Here is a 16,462-nt window from a genome sequence, read left to right as displayed (position 1 = left end):
ACCGACCCAATAATTTTTCCCTGAGTTGGGAGGACCACCAAACGTCATTTTAAAGATGGTATAAAATATTTAATTATGTCCATTTTTTTTACTCTGTTAAATTGTAATTTTGACAAAACGGGCAAATAGAAAAAATGTTTTTTTTTTATTCATTAAATCCTCTAACCCACGCTGAATGATTTCATTCCTTTTCCAATGTTGCTCCGCTGTAATGAAATTGTATACGAGGGGTGATCAAAAAGTAAACGATATTTTAGGCATTTGATAGTTGTATTATTGTTGAAATATTCAAGTATTTTTCAAAGTGTAAATTGGAGGTCTTTGATAGCATATTGCTTAATTAAAAACACATCCCTTTTCAAACTTGCTTTCACCGGGCAACATAACAAGTATCATATTAACCATCTGCCTTCCTTCACTAAAACGATCTATCCAATCATTGATTGAATTTATAGGAAGTCATTTGTCTTAAAATATTGTGAACAAATTCTTATACGCTACTTCAAAGGCATTTTTAAGATATACCATAAATATTTTAGTCGTTTGTTGAACGAGTTCCACTGAGACAACCATTTTTCGTGACAAGTAGCTGCATAATGACGTCATTTTCACATTGTGAGCAAAACTTTATTCAGCATATGCTATTTACAGAACTTGTGTTTGGCTATGTCTGCACCAAATTTGTTTCTAATCTGAATTTTTTTTATAGATACACATGTATCGAGATAGTTCGCGAACTTTTTGATCACCCCTCGTACTAGTAGGTACTAAAACAAGGTCATTCATATCGATTTTATGTGTTTAATTTCTTTGTGTTTCAATGGTGATAATTAAACTTTTGACAGATATTATAAGTTATCTGTGGCAAACTTACAAACTATTAATTTTTAACTTTAATGGTGCTCATTTTTCCTTACCTGGAATCAAAGAGTTTAAGATTTTTTTTTTATCAATACGTACACTATTTAACAACTGTACAATAAAAATACTAAATAATAAATAACTTAAAGAAACACTATAACACATTTCCTCTTTTAAAAGTGTTCATATTATTTGAAATATTTTGCAACTGTAATTCTCTTCTACATTTAAAGATTGTTATGTCCCTCCATATTAAGAAGAGGTCTGGAAAACAAAATTCTGTACTAAAAATAGACCACGTGCTGCTATCCATGAACTACTTTCATGGTTCTTTACACTCTTTTTGAAAACAACGATACATTGTTTTGAACTTGAAATTATCATTTAAAAGTGCAAAATTTAGACATTTTCTCAACAAATGGTTGTAGAGAGAACATTAATGCACAGTTTGCGTATTTTTTTGGATTTTTTAAGGCTTTGCTGAATTCTGTAGCTGCGCAGTTCTAAGGAGCATATCAAAAGCATTTTTCTGCAAAAGTATAGATATTATATGCACAACATGCATTCAGTTATGCATATTTATTGTATCTTTATCATAAAGACTTAAAATTTGATCAAAATATAATGTATTTTAGCCATTAGAAGAAATGTTTACATTTCGTTCTCACTGCACTAAAGGTGGCCGTACATCCCCCTTAACATCATGTTAGGATTTTTACTCCAAAAAGGTATTTGCTCTCTGATCTCTATCTCTCACTCTTGGCGGGATCAACAATTATTGCAAAAACTTACTTTTTCCATAACCTGTGTCCATGAAAAAGTAAAGTAGAAGTTGTACGCTATTATATCAAATTACACCATTTTAAATTGTTCATTCCTACACAGGGAAAGATGACTCACATAAATTTGAAATAAGATTTACCTGACTTAATTAAGCTCATTTTAGATATTGTTCATACGTAGAACATGCTCTAACATATCCAATCAACAGAGTTATATTAACTGTGTATGCAGGTGATGAAGGTGTACTGCTGCACAAGCTAGGGAAAATGACGATTGTAAAGTTAAAGTAATCATGTTTATCAGATAGCTTGGTTGTTAGATTACCATTAACGTCTCATTCAATTAAAATATCCAAATATGATACAGTTGTGTCAGACTCTGTGGTACAGTGTACCTTTTACCTCAGGCTCACCGGGGTATACGTATCGACATAAGAATGGAAGTTACCATTGTTGATTGACAATACGCCGTCGATATATCTAAATATCGAGTTGACGGCCACAGCAAGTGTTTTATTCTTTTCACGTATAAGATTTTGGACAAATTCTGCTTCATTTGAATACAAAAAATGATCTAATAACGAGGCCTGTAGGAATTCCAATAGATTGTTGGAAGACCTGGTCTCCAAAAACCAAATAGGTATTATCAATCAGAAACTCAAGCATCTCTTTTGTGTCAACTTCAGAGTACTCAAGTGTACAATAAGAATGTGTTTAACAAGATAATTTTGCAAATGACTAATAACAAGGTCAGTAATTTCCGAGTTCCACATTTATTGAAGAAATTAGATATAATTATACATATAAGATTTTCAGGATTAAACAAGTTGTATTTTTTATCAAGTCATTCATTATTTGTTGTGGACCCCCTCCACCTGGGAAAATATCTTAGATCCGCCCCTGTAATTTATTCAAACAATAACTGCACGCTATTACTTCCACCGAAACAAGACAAAACTTTTTTGAAATTTATTTAATAATTAGTAAATCACAGTTTAAAAAAGTATTGTTGAACGGTACAAAATTTGATTTAAAATCATTGTATTGGCCTCATATGTATAACAAAGTAACCGTATGAAAATTAAAGTGTCTTCTATACAGATATTTGAATAATTTTCAAAATTCCCTTATAATAAAAATGTTCATTTCCAAAACCGTGATAGAGGCCATTCTATATTTCGCAAGTAAGATTATATGTAAAATTAACACATAATATGTTTTACCTAGTTATCCTAAACCCCAATAGTCCTTTGTTTTCTCTTATAAATTAATAAATTACATTCAATATAAAATGTTATCCATAGAGACATGCAGCTGTACAGTGTACGCCTTTGTGAACGCTAATATTTGAGGACAAGAACATTCCCTCTATATATAACAATTAAAACACTTTAAAAATTATCTTTTCAAAAATTAGAAATATTAAATGTGAAAAGAGAATTTCAAATACACAATTTTCAGCTCACTGGTTGATTATGAATTGATGATTTCTTTAACATCGTGAGACCCCCAGTTCAGCTGGAATTAGTATTCAATGTGACCATTGAAGTTTTTACTCATTTAACTTTTCTGAACTGGATCAGGGTAAAAGATAGGACCTCACAAACTTTGATTTATAATGACCAAACAATAACACTGTGTCAGATTTTCAAGGTTAACAGAAGTACACAGCATAGGCACTTGTTTCGTATGTACTGGACAACCTTATACATATTTTGGTAAAAAAAAAGTAGGGACGCCCCTAATACGAAACAAGTACCTGTAGTACATGTATACTGGGAATGAAAGAAATGGAGAACAAAATACCCCTGGTAGATGTAAATAAAAAGGCTTAGTAGGGTAGTCATCTTTAACAAAAAGTTTGTTTGTCCTCTCCCGACTCTTTGTAAACATGAAAAAAATTAGGGTATGTAGGTATGTGGGGAAATTTTTTTTTTTTTTTTAGAAAATTTCAACATCTATTGACGGAATGAGAAAAAAACAAAAACAAAAACTGGCCATTTCCGGGGGTTGGGGGGGGGGTGTTAAAAATTTGAGGAAAACAGACAGTTTTGTTTAAGATGGGCTAGTCTACATAATTAGGTATAATGACATTTCATACAAAATTATGCATGTATATTACTACCAATAAAAATAAATGAGTCAATAAACTAAAAATAGTACAGTGAATACGATATCCCCTTCCAGAGCCTACTATATACCCGATACAAATTGGAATTATATGAGTTTGAATATCAGTATAATATGGATATATGTATGTATTTAAATTTTGTAGATCAACAATAATCAACACATTGTGTTGGTTTTAAAGAAGAAAGCGCTTATCAACATGTATTAAATAACACTAGATTGTGAAATTGCGTAGTCCTGGTGTAGAGTCATTCTGGCGTCCAGTTGTTCTATCGTCTGAAATTGTCGTGCACCTGTTATGACGTCATGATCATGTGACACAATGTTTCTGGGAGACCTTTGGTTGTGATAACTTTCGTTATACCTATCTGTCTGGTATTTGTGTGACCCCTCATCACTACCTTTTGGGTAGCCATTGTAGGGGGGATGAATGTCATAATCACGCGCAAATGCCGGATTGTCATGATCATGTGTAAATGCAGGATTGTCATATGGCACTGAATTGGTATTTTCTGGCATGTAAAATTTCCGAGGGTGAGAATTTTTCCCTCTAGCGTTTCTTTGGATGTCAAATCCGCCATTGTCAACCTCACCCTCGTAACCACTGTCTGCTTTAGAGGATTCCGAACGGCCACTTCCGCTTCCCTGATATCTGTGAACAAATCTATTTCCGCTATAAGGCCCTCGAGGCTCAGAAGATGCTGCCACTCCTCTGTAATCGTTTGAAACAAAACTAGTCTCTTGAGTCATGTCACCTGATGTAGGAGCATGTAGCTCTACCGACACTTCATATTTTTTAGCGTTAGTGTTCCGATTAGAACGACCCCTGATTCGTCCTGTTTGTTCTCTTGACGTGTCACGTGGTGCAGGGATTGGCGCGTAATTTTGTTCCTCACATATTTGGTAATTTTCGTAATTGTAAGGTTTTTCCTCTGCAATTTCCTCCTCAAATGTCCATCCAGGTAAAATAACTTGTAATTCATCTAGGGTAAAAGAGGTATCAAAATATAATTTTTTTTTATAGTTTCTAGATGTACTGACATTCTACACTCTTCATTCAAGAAAAATGAAACAACAAGATATTTATGAAAGCTTGTGCTTTTCCCCCATCTCTAACGTAATAAGACCCATTCTGTTAAACATAAATACAATATGACTCATATATCTCGGTACTCACCACGGGGTAACACGATAATACGTGTGTCTCGAGTCTCACGATTTGCTTCTTCATAATCCCGAATTCGAATTTCTGAAGAAGTGATGTCATCAAATGAAAAACGCATTCGAGAAGCCTGCAAATAAATTAAATTTTGATAGTAGTTGAAATAATTTTAAGAACATTTGAACAGTTAAAATGAAATTCAAGTATGATTAATAGTATTTGGAATATTATTTCTGAAATGTCCATTCATTAAGGTATTTCTATCCTCCTATGATATCATAGGTTTTTGCAAAAACTGTAATTAATTTAAATTCATACCCAATAGAACAAAGTTTTTTGAGAAAAAAATGCTTTTCTATAGGTGTAATGATAAATAATGTTAAGTAATAGAATTTTTAAAATGTATATTTTCATTATATAATCAATTACCAGTATTCAAACTTTGAAAAATTGTGACAAGGGCAATAACTCCTTCTCAGATATCTCCATTCAGACATTTTCTTTATTGTACTATTTTGTACTATTTTGTAAAATAGTTTCTCTGATATTCACATTTCAAAAGTATCTTATAAGTACCAAGTATTTTGGAACTCTTAGCATCAGAATTATGCATTTCAACCAGTTTTTACATTAGGCCAGGTAAAATTAATCTTTAGATTCTCATCCTAATTTGCAAAAAAATTGGGGCGGGTGGGCGGATTTTATTTTTTATTTTTTATAATTGTTAATTTATATATAGGCCTAAGTATCAACAAAACAATGGACGCCCCGTACACATTTTTTTTTTATTACCTTAATGCAAATATGAATAGATTTAATTCTTTTCATATTCTTTTAAATATTTAAAGAAAATTTTTGCTTTAAAAGTTAAATATTTATTGTTAATTAACAAATTATCAAGTACACATTATACGGCACATCCTGAACAAAATGAGGTGGAGATACCAATAAATTGTGTATGCGTGACTTCTTATTTTGCAAAATCTAAATAAATGTTCTAATAATTATTCTACTGAAAAATCTTGGCCTTCTCTTAAGTCTGTCTAAGATGTTATAGATTTTTTTTTTATTTCAAAGCTAAGTCACACAGCTGGAGATCGTTATATATAACTTGACCAGGTGTCATTTTCCTCGTCTATTTTTACTTAGTTACAATCTCTCTACATACTTGCTCCTGCCAGTGATGGTATCTATATGTGTTTATGCTATTTTTTCTTCTCTGCCATCTCTATACTGACAAATTATCTTTTCCTTACACATTTAAACTGCTTTTATTGCCGATTTTTCTCCATTCTTCACATGGCGTTTTTGCTATAAATGGCGAAACGCGACTTTTAATACAGACGGGAGATAACTCTTAAACTTTGACCCAAATTCTTACTGAATAAAAATACATGAAAATACCCAAAAATGAAAATAAAAAACATCGGGGCGGGCGGGGATGAGAATCTAAAGATTAATTTTATATGGCCTTATATTTACAATACCATTTTCAAAAAAAATTATTTAAATTTAATGTTTTCATGTTGATATACACTTCTGTTTATTTATGTCTCCCATCTTAAATAATATGGCGATCCATAATATTTTTTGCAATAATTGGTCATATTAAAATAAAATAAATAAAATAAATAAAAATAAATGCAGTTTTTATACTGTGAACCATACAAATTGTGAGGGTGGAAAAACCTTAAGGAATTTGGAGTATCCCAACATTTTTTTCAAAGGGATATTTTGTGAAATATATACTTTAATCAAGAAATTAAAGAATATCCATGTATTTTCTCTATGGGATACCAAGTAGTCTGATTATACTTCATTTGTTTGTGGGCTTAAGAACTTCATTTGTTTGTGGGCTTAGGAACTTCATTTGTTTGTGGGCTTAAGAACTTCATTTGTTTGTGGGCTTAGGGATTTTATTTGGTATGTGGGCCTAGGGACTTCTTTTGTTTGTGGGCTTAGGAACTTCATTTGTTTGTGGGCTTAGTGAATGCAATTGTTTGTGGGCTTAGTGACTTCATTTGTATGTGGGCTTAGGGACTTCATTTAGTAAGTGGGGTTAGTGACTTTATTTGGTATGTGGGTTTAAGGACTTCATTTGGTATGTGGGGACGACTGTGGACTTAGGGACTTCATTTGTATGTGGACTTAGGGACTTCATTTGGTATGTGGGCTTAAGGTCTTCATTTGGTTTGTGGGCTTAGGGACTTCATTTGTATGTAAGCTTAGGGACTTCATTTGGTATGTGGGCTAATGACTTCATTTGGTATGTGGGCTTAGGGACTTCATTTGGTAGGAGGGATAAAAGGGCTTAATCATTTTTCTAATTTTTATACACATTACCTTCATTTCCCATTTGATTCCTTGATGTCTGAAATCTCCTGGGTAACGAATCACCAGGTCTCCGAATTCACAGTCTGTGTACTTATATCTAGAACTGGTACCACCCCTAACTACATCATAGTACAACCGACGTACAATATCACTGAACATAAACTGGAAGAGATAAAAAAAATGAATAAATGTAGCCATTACCCCAATATTAAATCATGTAAAATTCATTGAACAATTATACTTCTGATATATATATATATATATATATATATATATATATATATCAATTTCACTTGTTTTACCTAATCAAATAATAATTTGCATATTTTCAAATTTTTATGACATAATTCAATCTGATAAATCTTCAAATCAAAACATTAATTAAGTTTTCCCAGCACATTCAAGAAAAAAGATGTTTGCTACTGTAAACTACATTTATTTACAATATTACAGGTATTGTGAATAATTCTCATTATAACATATTCAGGATAAGTGTGTTTTATAAATCACCTACAACTGGTTTGATTGTTTTTCACATTTTCTACTGTACCTCTAGTACAAAAGGTTCCCCTCGTCTCATGATCCGCTTGGCCGCATCTATCCCCATCAGAAGTCGACCCAGGATCTTAGGGTGGGTCTGGTTAATCATCACCGTCCATTTCTCTACAAACACAAATATATATATTTTACAATTTAGTTACAAAGTCTCAAGTTCATCTTGATGAATATGATGTTCAACATTAATTTATTTTGTAAAGATATTGATTCAATGAATCCACCATCTAAATGAGTAACCCACAAAATCACATACCCACAAAGTGACAAACCAGTATTAATACCGACACCCAAAATAAAAAAAAAATATTCCACTGTATCTTATCAGAATGTCAATCATTGTTTATGGATTCTAGTTGATTTAATTCCTCACCTCTCTGCACTGAGAAGAAGCAGTTGATGGACTGAAATCCGGATCCCGCCAAAACAACGGGCTGGACTACTAGAGGGCGCTTTAATAGTTCAGCTCGGAAGGTCTCCAATTCATCACTACTACCCATCCGGTAAATCCTAGTAAACAGAAAAGGTATAATACATTGGAATTACAAGCACATGTCAGACATTTTTGTTGAAACTTAAAGCATAAGGGTTTCTATAATGACTATCAAAACTAGAGGTACCGTGAACACTGCCTCCCATATGATTATGAATCCCATGATTATAATGGTAAAGTCCATGTTTTGCTCAATGAGACACGAAATAAGTGTTGGATCAAAACGTAAAGTAGGAGGTGCACAGTGGCACGATGTAACTAAGATTCTTTGAAAGGTTTAATCAATTAAGTTTCATTCAGTGGTAAAAGAGTAGTTGTGGTTAAAAGATAGGTACCCTAAAATATAAAATACAAATGGATCAGCATCCAGAGCAGTCTACACATGCACTCACTTTTCAAGCAGGGGTATACTCGGATATTGACAAATTTATCATTTTAATGATAAGCTTTGTGAAGGTTGACTTCAAGTTACCTCTTTCTGGGTAGAACGTTGACCATGGCGGCGGAGGATTCCAGCAGGAGTTCCTTCCCCTCCCTGAGTGGTTTGACCAATCCGTAGAGGACATTACCATGTCTCATCACCTCCTCCTCCCGCGCTATGATCAGCGCCTCCTGGTGTTTATTCATAGTGAGGCTGTAAAACAAAATAAAGTATTAGCATCATAACCAATGAATACAACATAGGCATCGGAATTAACAAATTGAAAGTGGCCGGGTTGGAGGGGGTGGGACTAATTGAAAGTGGGGGGGGGGGGGGGGCTAACCCAACAAAAAAAGGTAAACCCCAATTTCCAATGCCTATATAATTTCTTTATCTTTGCAAAAAAGTTGGGGGGGGGGGCTAAGTCCCCTTAGTCCCCCACCCCATCCCCAGTTCCAACGCCTATGTTCACTTGGTACAATGTACCTCTGACACTGTTTGAAGGAAATGGCAGGGGGTCAGAGGAGGGGGGGGGCAGAGTAGGGAGATACTCTGTATAATTGGAACTGGGCAGACCATGACTTAAGATGATGAAAAAATTGTTTTTTATTTTCTGGTTTGTCTTCTTTTTTTATTTTGATAACATATCCCATGGGATATTGTTTCATTATAACATTTTCCTAATTCTGTTAAATGTTTATTTACATGTATTTATTTGACCCATAGGGTAAAAAAAGGTTCACTTTTTTAGGTCAGCAATAAATCTGGTCTTTTATTTGTCATGTCTCCAGGGGGTTGAAAACTGACCAAACTGAACAAAGAGACAAATTGTGTAGTGTCAACATCAATTTCACAAACATTTATCAAGATTTGAGTTGATTAGCAGGTTTTACAGGGTCGATTTGCGCTAGTTAAAGTACAAAATACATTTTCACACTTTAAATTGCCATTTTGCTCTAAAATTTACAAATTACATCTACACTGGTTCAGACTAAATAACATAAATGCCTTCAAATTTTCTAAAGTAGAAATATATATAATGTTAAAAAATTTACATCTACAGTTAGCTCTCTTACTTGTCTTTATTTCCAAGATATTCATAAATTATCTCTGATATGCTGAACATTAAATTTGTGTGGTTTGCTTCAACAATCAGTACAAATTTACTGCATGGTTTAAAATTAACTTATTAGTTCAATCTTAATGGTGATCATGGTGATAATTTTGTCAATGTTTAGAGTATATTTTATATTTTCATGCTAATAAAATAGATTAATAGAACAAATCTCTCTCTCTCTCTCTCTCTCTCTCTCTCTCTCTCTCGACCAAATTCCACTCTGTGTAACACATTGTACATATATAACATGTGTATATAGTATACATGTGTAGGTATTCAACAACTGTTCAATAAATAATGTGAACCTCCCACACTACATTTTAGATACAATGATGATCATTAAAGCATGTGGAATTTAATTTCAATAGAATAAGCGAGGATCCTATTTTTCCCAGGTAAGTCACACCTGTAGTGAATCATTAATTAAAGCGCCCTGAAAAATACCTGACATTCCATCTACATAACTGTATATAATGTAAGATCCGCCACTATATTTTCCTCACACAAATAATCGTATCTTTCTTTGTGAAATCCTATGATTCCAAGTTTGAATATATACCTGCACATTAGTAATTTTACAAAAACGTTATTATCAGATAGAAAGATATAACCCAATCAATACGCAGAGGTATGTGTTTGACGATTTGACCTATTTTTCTGTCCCAACCAGACAAACATATTTGAGATCAGTTTTTCCCAGTCCCTTGTCAGTATTTAGAGACTTTTTTGGCAAAAGAAATCATGGAAGACTTTGTTTTAAAAGCTTACCTGTTTATGTGATAAACATTTTTCACTTTTTTCTTTCCTTTCAGTTCAAAAAAGACAGAAAAATCCTGAGTTTATTTGTACACACGTCGAACTCCCCAGGTGAATTATTTACGTTTTGTGCGGTATATTTCAAACACTTACCTGTATTGTAACAGTTTACCAGAAACGATCGGAAGTAATCTTTCCGGAAAGAAATCGCACAAAAATGACAACTTATTCAGTTATTCAAATCGTCCACAGGTACTTGGCTCTTGGATTATAAATATGTACATGTATATATCTTATTGATATGTATTTTTTTTTTACATATCATTAAGGTACATGTACGAGGGTTGTTAGAATCTGAAAAGTTCGCGGACAAGTCCTAACCACTAAAACTCTCCATATGTAAACTTTACCTATTTTCAAATTAATGTACAAAGATTTGGTGTTTTCCGGTAATCCTTAAAAAAGATAGTTGTAGCTATTTTATTTTGATAAAACATGCTTCACGGAGCATGCTTCGTTTTCGCACGTACGTTCACATTACATCTACATGTAATTATCATGATTATATTGATATTAACAAGCTAATTCTAGCAATGCCCAATGATTTTTAAAGAGTCAAAAAATTGTTAGTTTTTTATGTCCATTGTGTAAAGTATGACCCACTGATTCCATATCAAAAATCATTTCTTAAATCGGGTGAAAATTGAGCTTTTAATGAATGTTTAAAAAATGCAGAATTCTTACAGAGTTATCCATCTTTCCGAGGAAAATGATTGGAAAGTGTACATCAGCAGATTAAAAGCAGATAATGCAGGAATACTAGATCAAAACAATTTTAGAATATAACCTATGTACCAGTTTGTTAATTTTATCTAAAATTTCATAATTTTCTCGTGCCACTGTTGAGACATAGAAGAAAATATGACACAGAATGTGAAATGCAAGAGTTGTCTTCCTTTGTTTTCTTTATTTATACAGAATAGCTTATGTCTCATTATTCGTATGCTGTGTTGTCATTTAAAGAAATAAACTTAGCAATAAAAATCAAAGTATGATTTTAAATGAAGTTTTCATTTGACTTTCACTGTTTTCTTCACCAATGTAAGTCAATCTTGAAATTTATTCTTGTTCACTTTGAGATGAACCCTACTTTCGTTTTCGCGCACGAAATAGTCTTTGAACGGAATTTCATTATTAAAATGCTTCAGGATAGTTCAAAAACAAGAATATAACATTGTATCAGCTTGACAATGAAGTAAACAGACCATCAGACGTTCAATTCACGTTGTGTACATTTTTTCTACACACGTGTTGGCTGGCTGCTACAATCCGAATTTGCTCCAGTAGGCCTTAGAAAATTCGTGTGGCGAACAAGAACGGTTGAATACTTGCCTGTAAGTGATATGCATTTGTAGTGGTATATCAGAAGAAGTTATTTTTGCATGTTTTGACACTGTACTCGTCCGTATATGAAAATTAGAGATTTTTAAATTTTTCAATCTATTTTTAAAACGACTAATCGCGCCATACTTCAAACATTCAGGGTTGGAAATGCTAGGGGGCATCTCAAACTTCATAGAAAGGTCATCAAAACGTTTGAAAACACGAGGGAAAGTAGTGTATTAAGCCGTACTTTTTAAGCTCTTTTTTGATACGGAATCAAAACGAGGCTGAGGAAATCTGGAAAGTTATCTCCCCCTTGCTTGGGCATTGCTACTAATTCAGAGAATTCGTGTCCCCCGCTTAGGGAAAAAGTCGGCTCCCCTGACTGAATTTGTAGAATTATTAAATGTATACATGTATACTGAAGCAAATAAAATACATGTATGTCAATATGCATATAAAGATTTGATTGCTTATTCTTCATTATGTGTATAGAAGATTTCTTTATATGGAATTTTTATCACACTGAATTGATGATTTTATAACCTCATAAATTTTTCATTTCACATGCTGAATACTATCATTTAGTTAAAAAAAAATTATTTAAAAAAAAAAAAAGAAAGATTCGACCGAGATTTGATCCCGAGACCTCTCACACTGGAAGCGAGAGACATAACCACTAGACCACGGAATCGCTTTACTCGGTATGAAGTATATGCAGAAGTGAAGTCACATACATGTATATATTCATGTTTTCATGTTCGGTTTTCTAAAAATTTTACACAATCCATGGTGTTTGATTTATTTAGCCTTTATTAAACAGTTCTAATAGATGTAATAAGAACATAAAGTCCGCCGAGAACCTGTTTTATACGCAATAACTCTCCTCATGCCCCTGCGCTAAAAATAGCGACATGTAATACTATAAATACTAATAAAACAAACGGGGCGGGGCACTTTTCAGAGGGGCGAGAGACATCCTAGGGAGTTTTGATATAAAATTACATTGCATAAGCTCAAAATCTTCTTGAAATATCGCCCGGAAATAATAGTATTTCACACAGACAGAATGTATAAATTTACGACCTTGAACTTTGACCTTTTGACCTCAAAATCAATAGGGGTCTTCATTAGGCCACAGGGAGTTGCTATATAAAATTTCATTGCAATAGCTCAAATGGTTCTAGAGATATCGTGTGGAAACGAAAGTGTTTTAACAGACAGAATTTGCTTATTTATGACCTTGACCTTTGACCTTTTGACCTCAAAATCAATAGGGGTCTTCTTTTAGTCCACAGGGAGTTGCTATGCTAAATTTCTTTGCAAAAGCTCAAAGGGTTCTCGAGATATCGTGTGGAAACGAAAGCGTTACAGACAGACAGAAAGACGGACGGACCCACGAAATGCAGGTTATGTGACTGACAAATTTATGTGACTTTTTGTCCCCCGCTTGAAAAGTGGGGGATATTAATTTGGGTTTGTCCGTCCGTCCGTCCGTCCGTCCGTCTGTCCGTCCGTCCGTCCGTCTTTCTGTCTGTCTGTAACGCTTTCGTTTCCACACGATATCTCGAGAACCCTTTGAGCTTTTGCAATGAAATTTAGTATAGCAACTCCCTATTGACTAAAGAAGACCCCTATTGATTTTGAGGTCAAAAGGTCAAAGGTCAAGGTCATAAATAAGCAAATTCTGTCTGTTAAGACACTTTCGTTTCCACACGATATCTCTAGAACCATTTGAGCTATTGCAATGAAATTTTACATAACAACTCCCTGTGGCCTAAAGAAGACCCCTATTGATTTTGAGGTCAAAAGGTCAAAGTTCAAGGTCGTAAATTTATACATTCTGTCTGTGTGTAACACTATCATTTTCCGGGCGATATTTGAAGAAGATTTTGAGCTTATGCAATGTAATTTTAAACCAAAACTCCCTAGGACGTCTCTCGCCCCTCTCAAAGTGCCCCGCCCCGTTTGTTTTATTAGTATTTATAGTATTACATGTCGCTATTTTTAGCGCAGGGGCATGAGGAGAGCTATTGCGTATAAAACAGGTTCTCGGCGGACTTTATGTTCTTATTACATCTATTAGAACTGTTTAATAAAGGCTAAATAAATCAAACACCATGGATTGTGTTAAAATTTCAGATACCAAACATGAAAACATGAATATATACATGTATGTGACTTCAGTTCTGCCATATACTTCACCTCATGTAAAGCGATTATGTGGTCTATGGTTATGTCTCTCGCTTCAAATGTGAGAGGTCCCGGAATCGAATCTCGGTCGTACCCAGTTTTTTTTTTTTTTAAATAGTTTTTTTTTTACTAAATGTGAGTATTCAGCAGGTGAAATGAAAAATTTATGAGGTTATAAAATCATCATTCAGTGTGATAAATATTCCATATAAAAATCTTCTATACACATAATAAAGAATAAGCAATCAAATCTTTATATGTATATTGACATACATGTATTTTATTTCCTTCAGTATACATGTATACATTTAATAACTCTACAAATTCAGTGGGGAGCCGACTTTTTCCCTAAGCGGGGGACACGCAAATTCTCTGAATTGGCTTGTTCCAAAAAAATTATGTGGCGCAAAACATGATACATGGGGTGAGGGAATAATTTTCAAAACCTTTTGACGGACGTCCATATACGGACAATATTGTCCGTATTTTTTTATGTGACACTTCTTTAGAATGATTTTTTAAGTCACATAACACTCATTTCTGCTAAAAAAAATCAAATTTGTATGTGACAGTCACATAAAACAAAAGAGTCACATAAATCTTAAATGGGCACAAAAACTGTCACTTAACCATTATTTGGTGAGAACAGACGGACGGACGGACGGACGGACAAACCCAAATTAATATCCCCCACTTTTCAAGCGGGGGACAAAAATTGCACAGTTGCAGCGCAAAATGATGAACGATATTTTGCCCATCGCTACAGTTTTCATGAAACATCACTTGGCGAAATTTTGAATAAAATTGGAGGGTTTATGACTGTTTTTGTCCCCCGCTTGAAAGTTGGGGGATATTAGTTGGGTTTGTCCGTCCGTCCGTCCATCCATCCATCCATCTTCTGTCTGTCTGTAACGCTTTCGTTTCCACACGATATCTCGAGAACCCTTTGAGCTTTTGCAATGAAATTTAGCATAGCAACTCCCTATGGACTAAAGAAGACCCCTATTGATTTTGAGGTCAAAAGGTCAAAGGTCAAGGTCATAAATAAGCAAATTCTGTCTGTTAAGACACTTTCGTTTCCACACGATATCTCTAGAACCATTTGAGCTATCGCAATGAAATTTTACATAACAACTCCCTGTGGCCTAAAGAAGACCCCTATTGATTTTGAGGTCAAAAGGTCAAAGTTCAAGGTCGTAAATTTATACATTCTGTCTGTGTGTAACACTATCATTTCCGGGCGATATTTCAAGAAGATTTTGGGTTTATGCAATGTAATTTTATACCAAAACTCCCTAGGACGTCTCTCGCCCCTCTCAAAGTGCCCCGCCCCGTTTGTTTTATTAGTATTTATAGTATTACATGTCGCTATTTTTAGCGCAGGGGCATGAGGAGAGTTATTGCGTATAAAACAGGTTCTCGGCGGACTTTATGTTCTTATTACATCTATTATAACTGTTTAATAAAGGCTAAATAAATCAAACACCATGGATTGTGTAAAATTTTGAGAATACCGAACATGAAAACATGAATATATACATGTATGTGACTTCAATTCTGCATATACTTCGTTTCGTATAAGGCGACTCCGTGGTCTAGTGGTTATGTCTCTCGCTTCAAATGTGAGAGTCCCGGGATCGAATCTCGGTCAAACCTTTCTTTTTTTTTTTAAATACTTTTTTTTTTTTACTAAATGATAGTATTCAGCATGTGAAATGAAAAATTTATGAGGTTATAAAATCATCATTACAGTGTGATAAATATTCCATATAAAAAAATCTTCTATACACATAATAAAGAATAAGCAATCAAATCTTTATATTGCATATTGACATACATGTATTTTATTTCCTTCAATATACATGTATACATTTAATAATTCTACAAATTCAGTCCGGGGGAGCCGACTTTTTCCCTAAGCGGGGGACACGAATTCTCTGAATTAGCTTGTTATGTTCCCCAAACGGAGTTTGGGAACATATTGTTTTTACTCTGTTTCTTATTATTATGTTCCCCAAACGAAGTTGGGGAACATATTGTTTTTACTCTGTTTCTTATTATTATTATTATTATTATGTTCCCCAAACGAAGTTGGGGAACATATTGTTTTTACTCTGTTTCTTATTATTATTATTATTAAGGTCTTCCGTCTCCAACGGAAGACCTTATTGTTTTCGTTCGGTTTCTTTTCTCTCTATTTTAAGGTCTTCCGTCTCCAACGGAAGACCTTATTGTTTTCGTTCGGTTTACTTTTTCCCTATTATTATTATGCTCC

At 33.8% G+C, this 16,462-nt stretch overlaps 1 protein-coding gene across 1 annotated transcript; it reads right to left on the bottom strand.

Moving 5' to 3' along the window:
* Nucleotides 1-3,685: 3,685 nt before the first annotated feature.
* On the bottom strand, nucleotides 3,686-10,752 carry LOC134280291 (uncharacterized). The gene is made up of 7 exons (XM_062762694.1): nucleotides 10,624-10,752; nucleotides 8,790-8,951; nucleotides 8,198-8,334; nucleotides 7,820-7,932; nucleotides 7,279-7,431; nucleotides 4,951-5,065; nucleotides 3,686-4,756 (listed from the first exon to the last, which is right to left on the bottom strand). The coding sequence occupies exons 2-7, from the start codon at nucleotides 8,942-8,944 to the stop codon at nucleotides 3,978-3,980; spliced, it is 1,452 nt and encodes a 483-aa protein (XP_062618678.1). The 5' UTR covers nucleotides 8,945-8,951; nucleotides 10,624-10,752; the 3' UTR covers nucleotides 3,686-3,977.
* Between the last annotated feature and the right edge of the window lie 5,710 nt (nucleotides 10,753-16,462).

Source organism: Saccostrea cucullata, unplaced genomic scaffold (genome assembly GCF_032062105.1).
Source record: "Saccostrea cucullata isolate Sc308-1 unplaced genomic scaffold, CSIRO_AGI_Scuc_v1 ctg5964, whole genome shotgun sequence".
Taxonomy (NCBI): Eukaryota; Metazoa; Mollusca; class Bivalvia; order Ostreida; family Ostreidae; genus Saccostrea; species Saccostrea cuccullata.
The sequence above is the reverse complement of the archived record's forward strand: the minus strand, read 5'-3'. Positions and strand labels throughout refer to the sequence as shown.

Excerpts from the sequence above, each read along its gene's own strand:
- LOC134280291 (XM_062762694.1), bottom strand. The coding sequence starts at position 8,944 with ATGAATAAACACCAGGAGGCGCTGATCATAGCGCGGGAGGAGGAGGTG. Across the intron at positions 7,933-8,197 it reads CTTCTTCTCAGTGCAGAGAG|AGAAATGGACGGTGATGATT; the intron begins GTGAGGAATTAA and ends TTGTGTTTGTAG. Across the intron at positions 5,066-7,278 it reads GAATCAAATGGGAAATGAAG|GCTTCTCGAATGCGTTTTTC; the intron begins GTAATGTGTATA and ends ATTTATTTGCAG.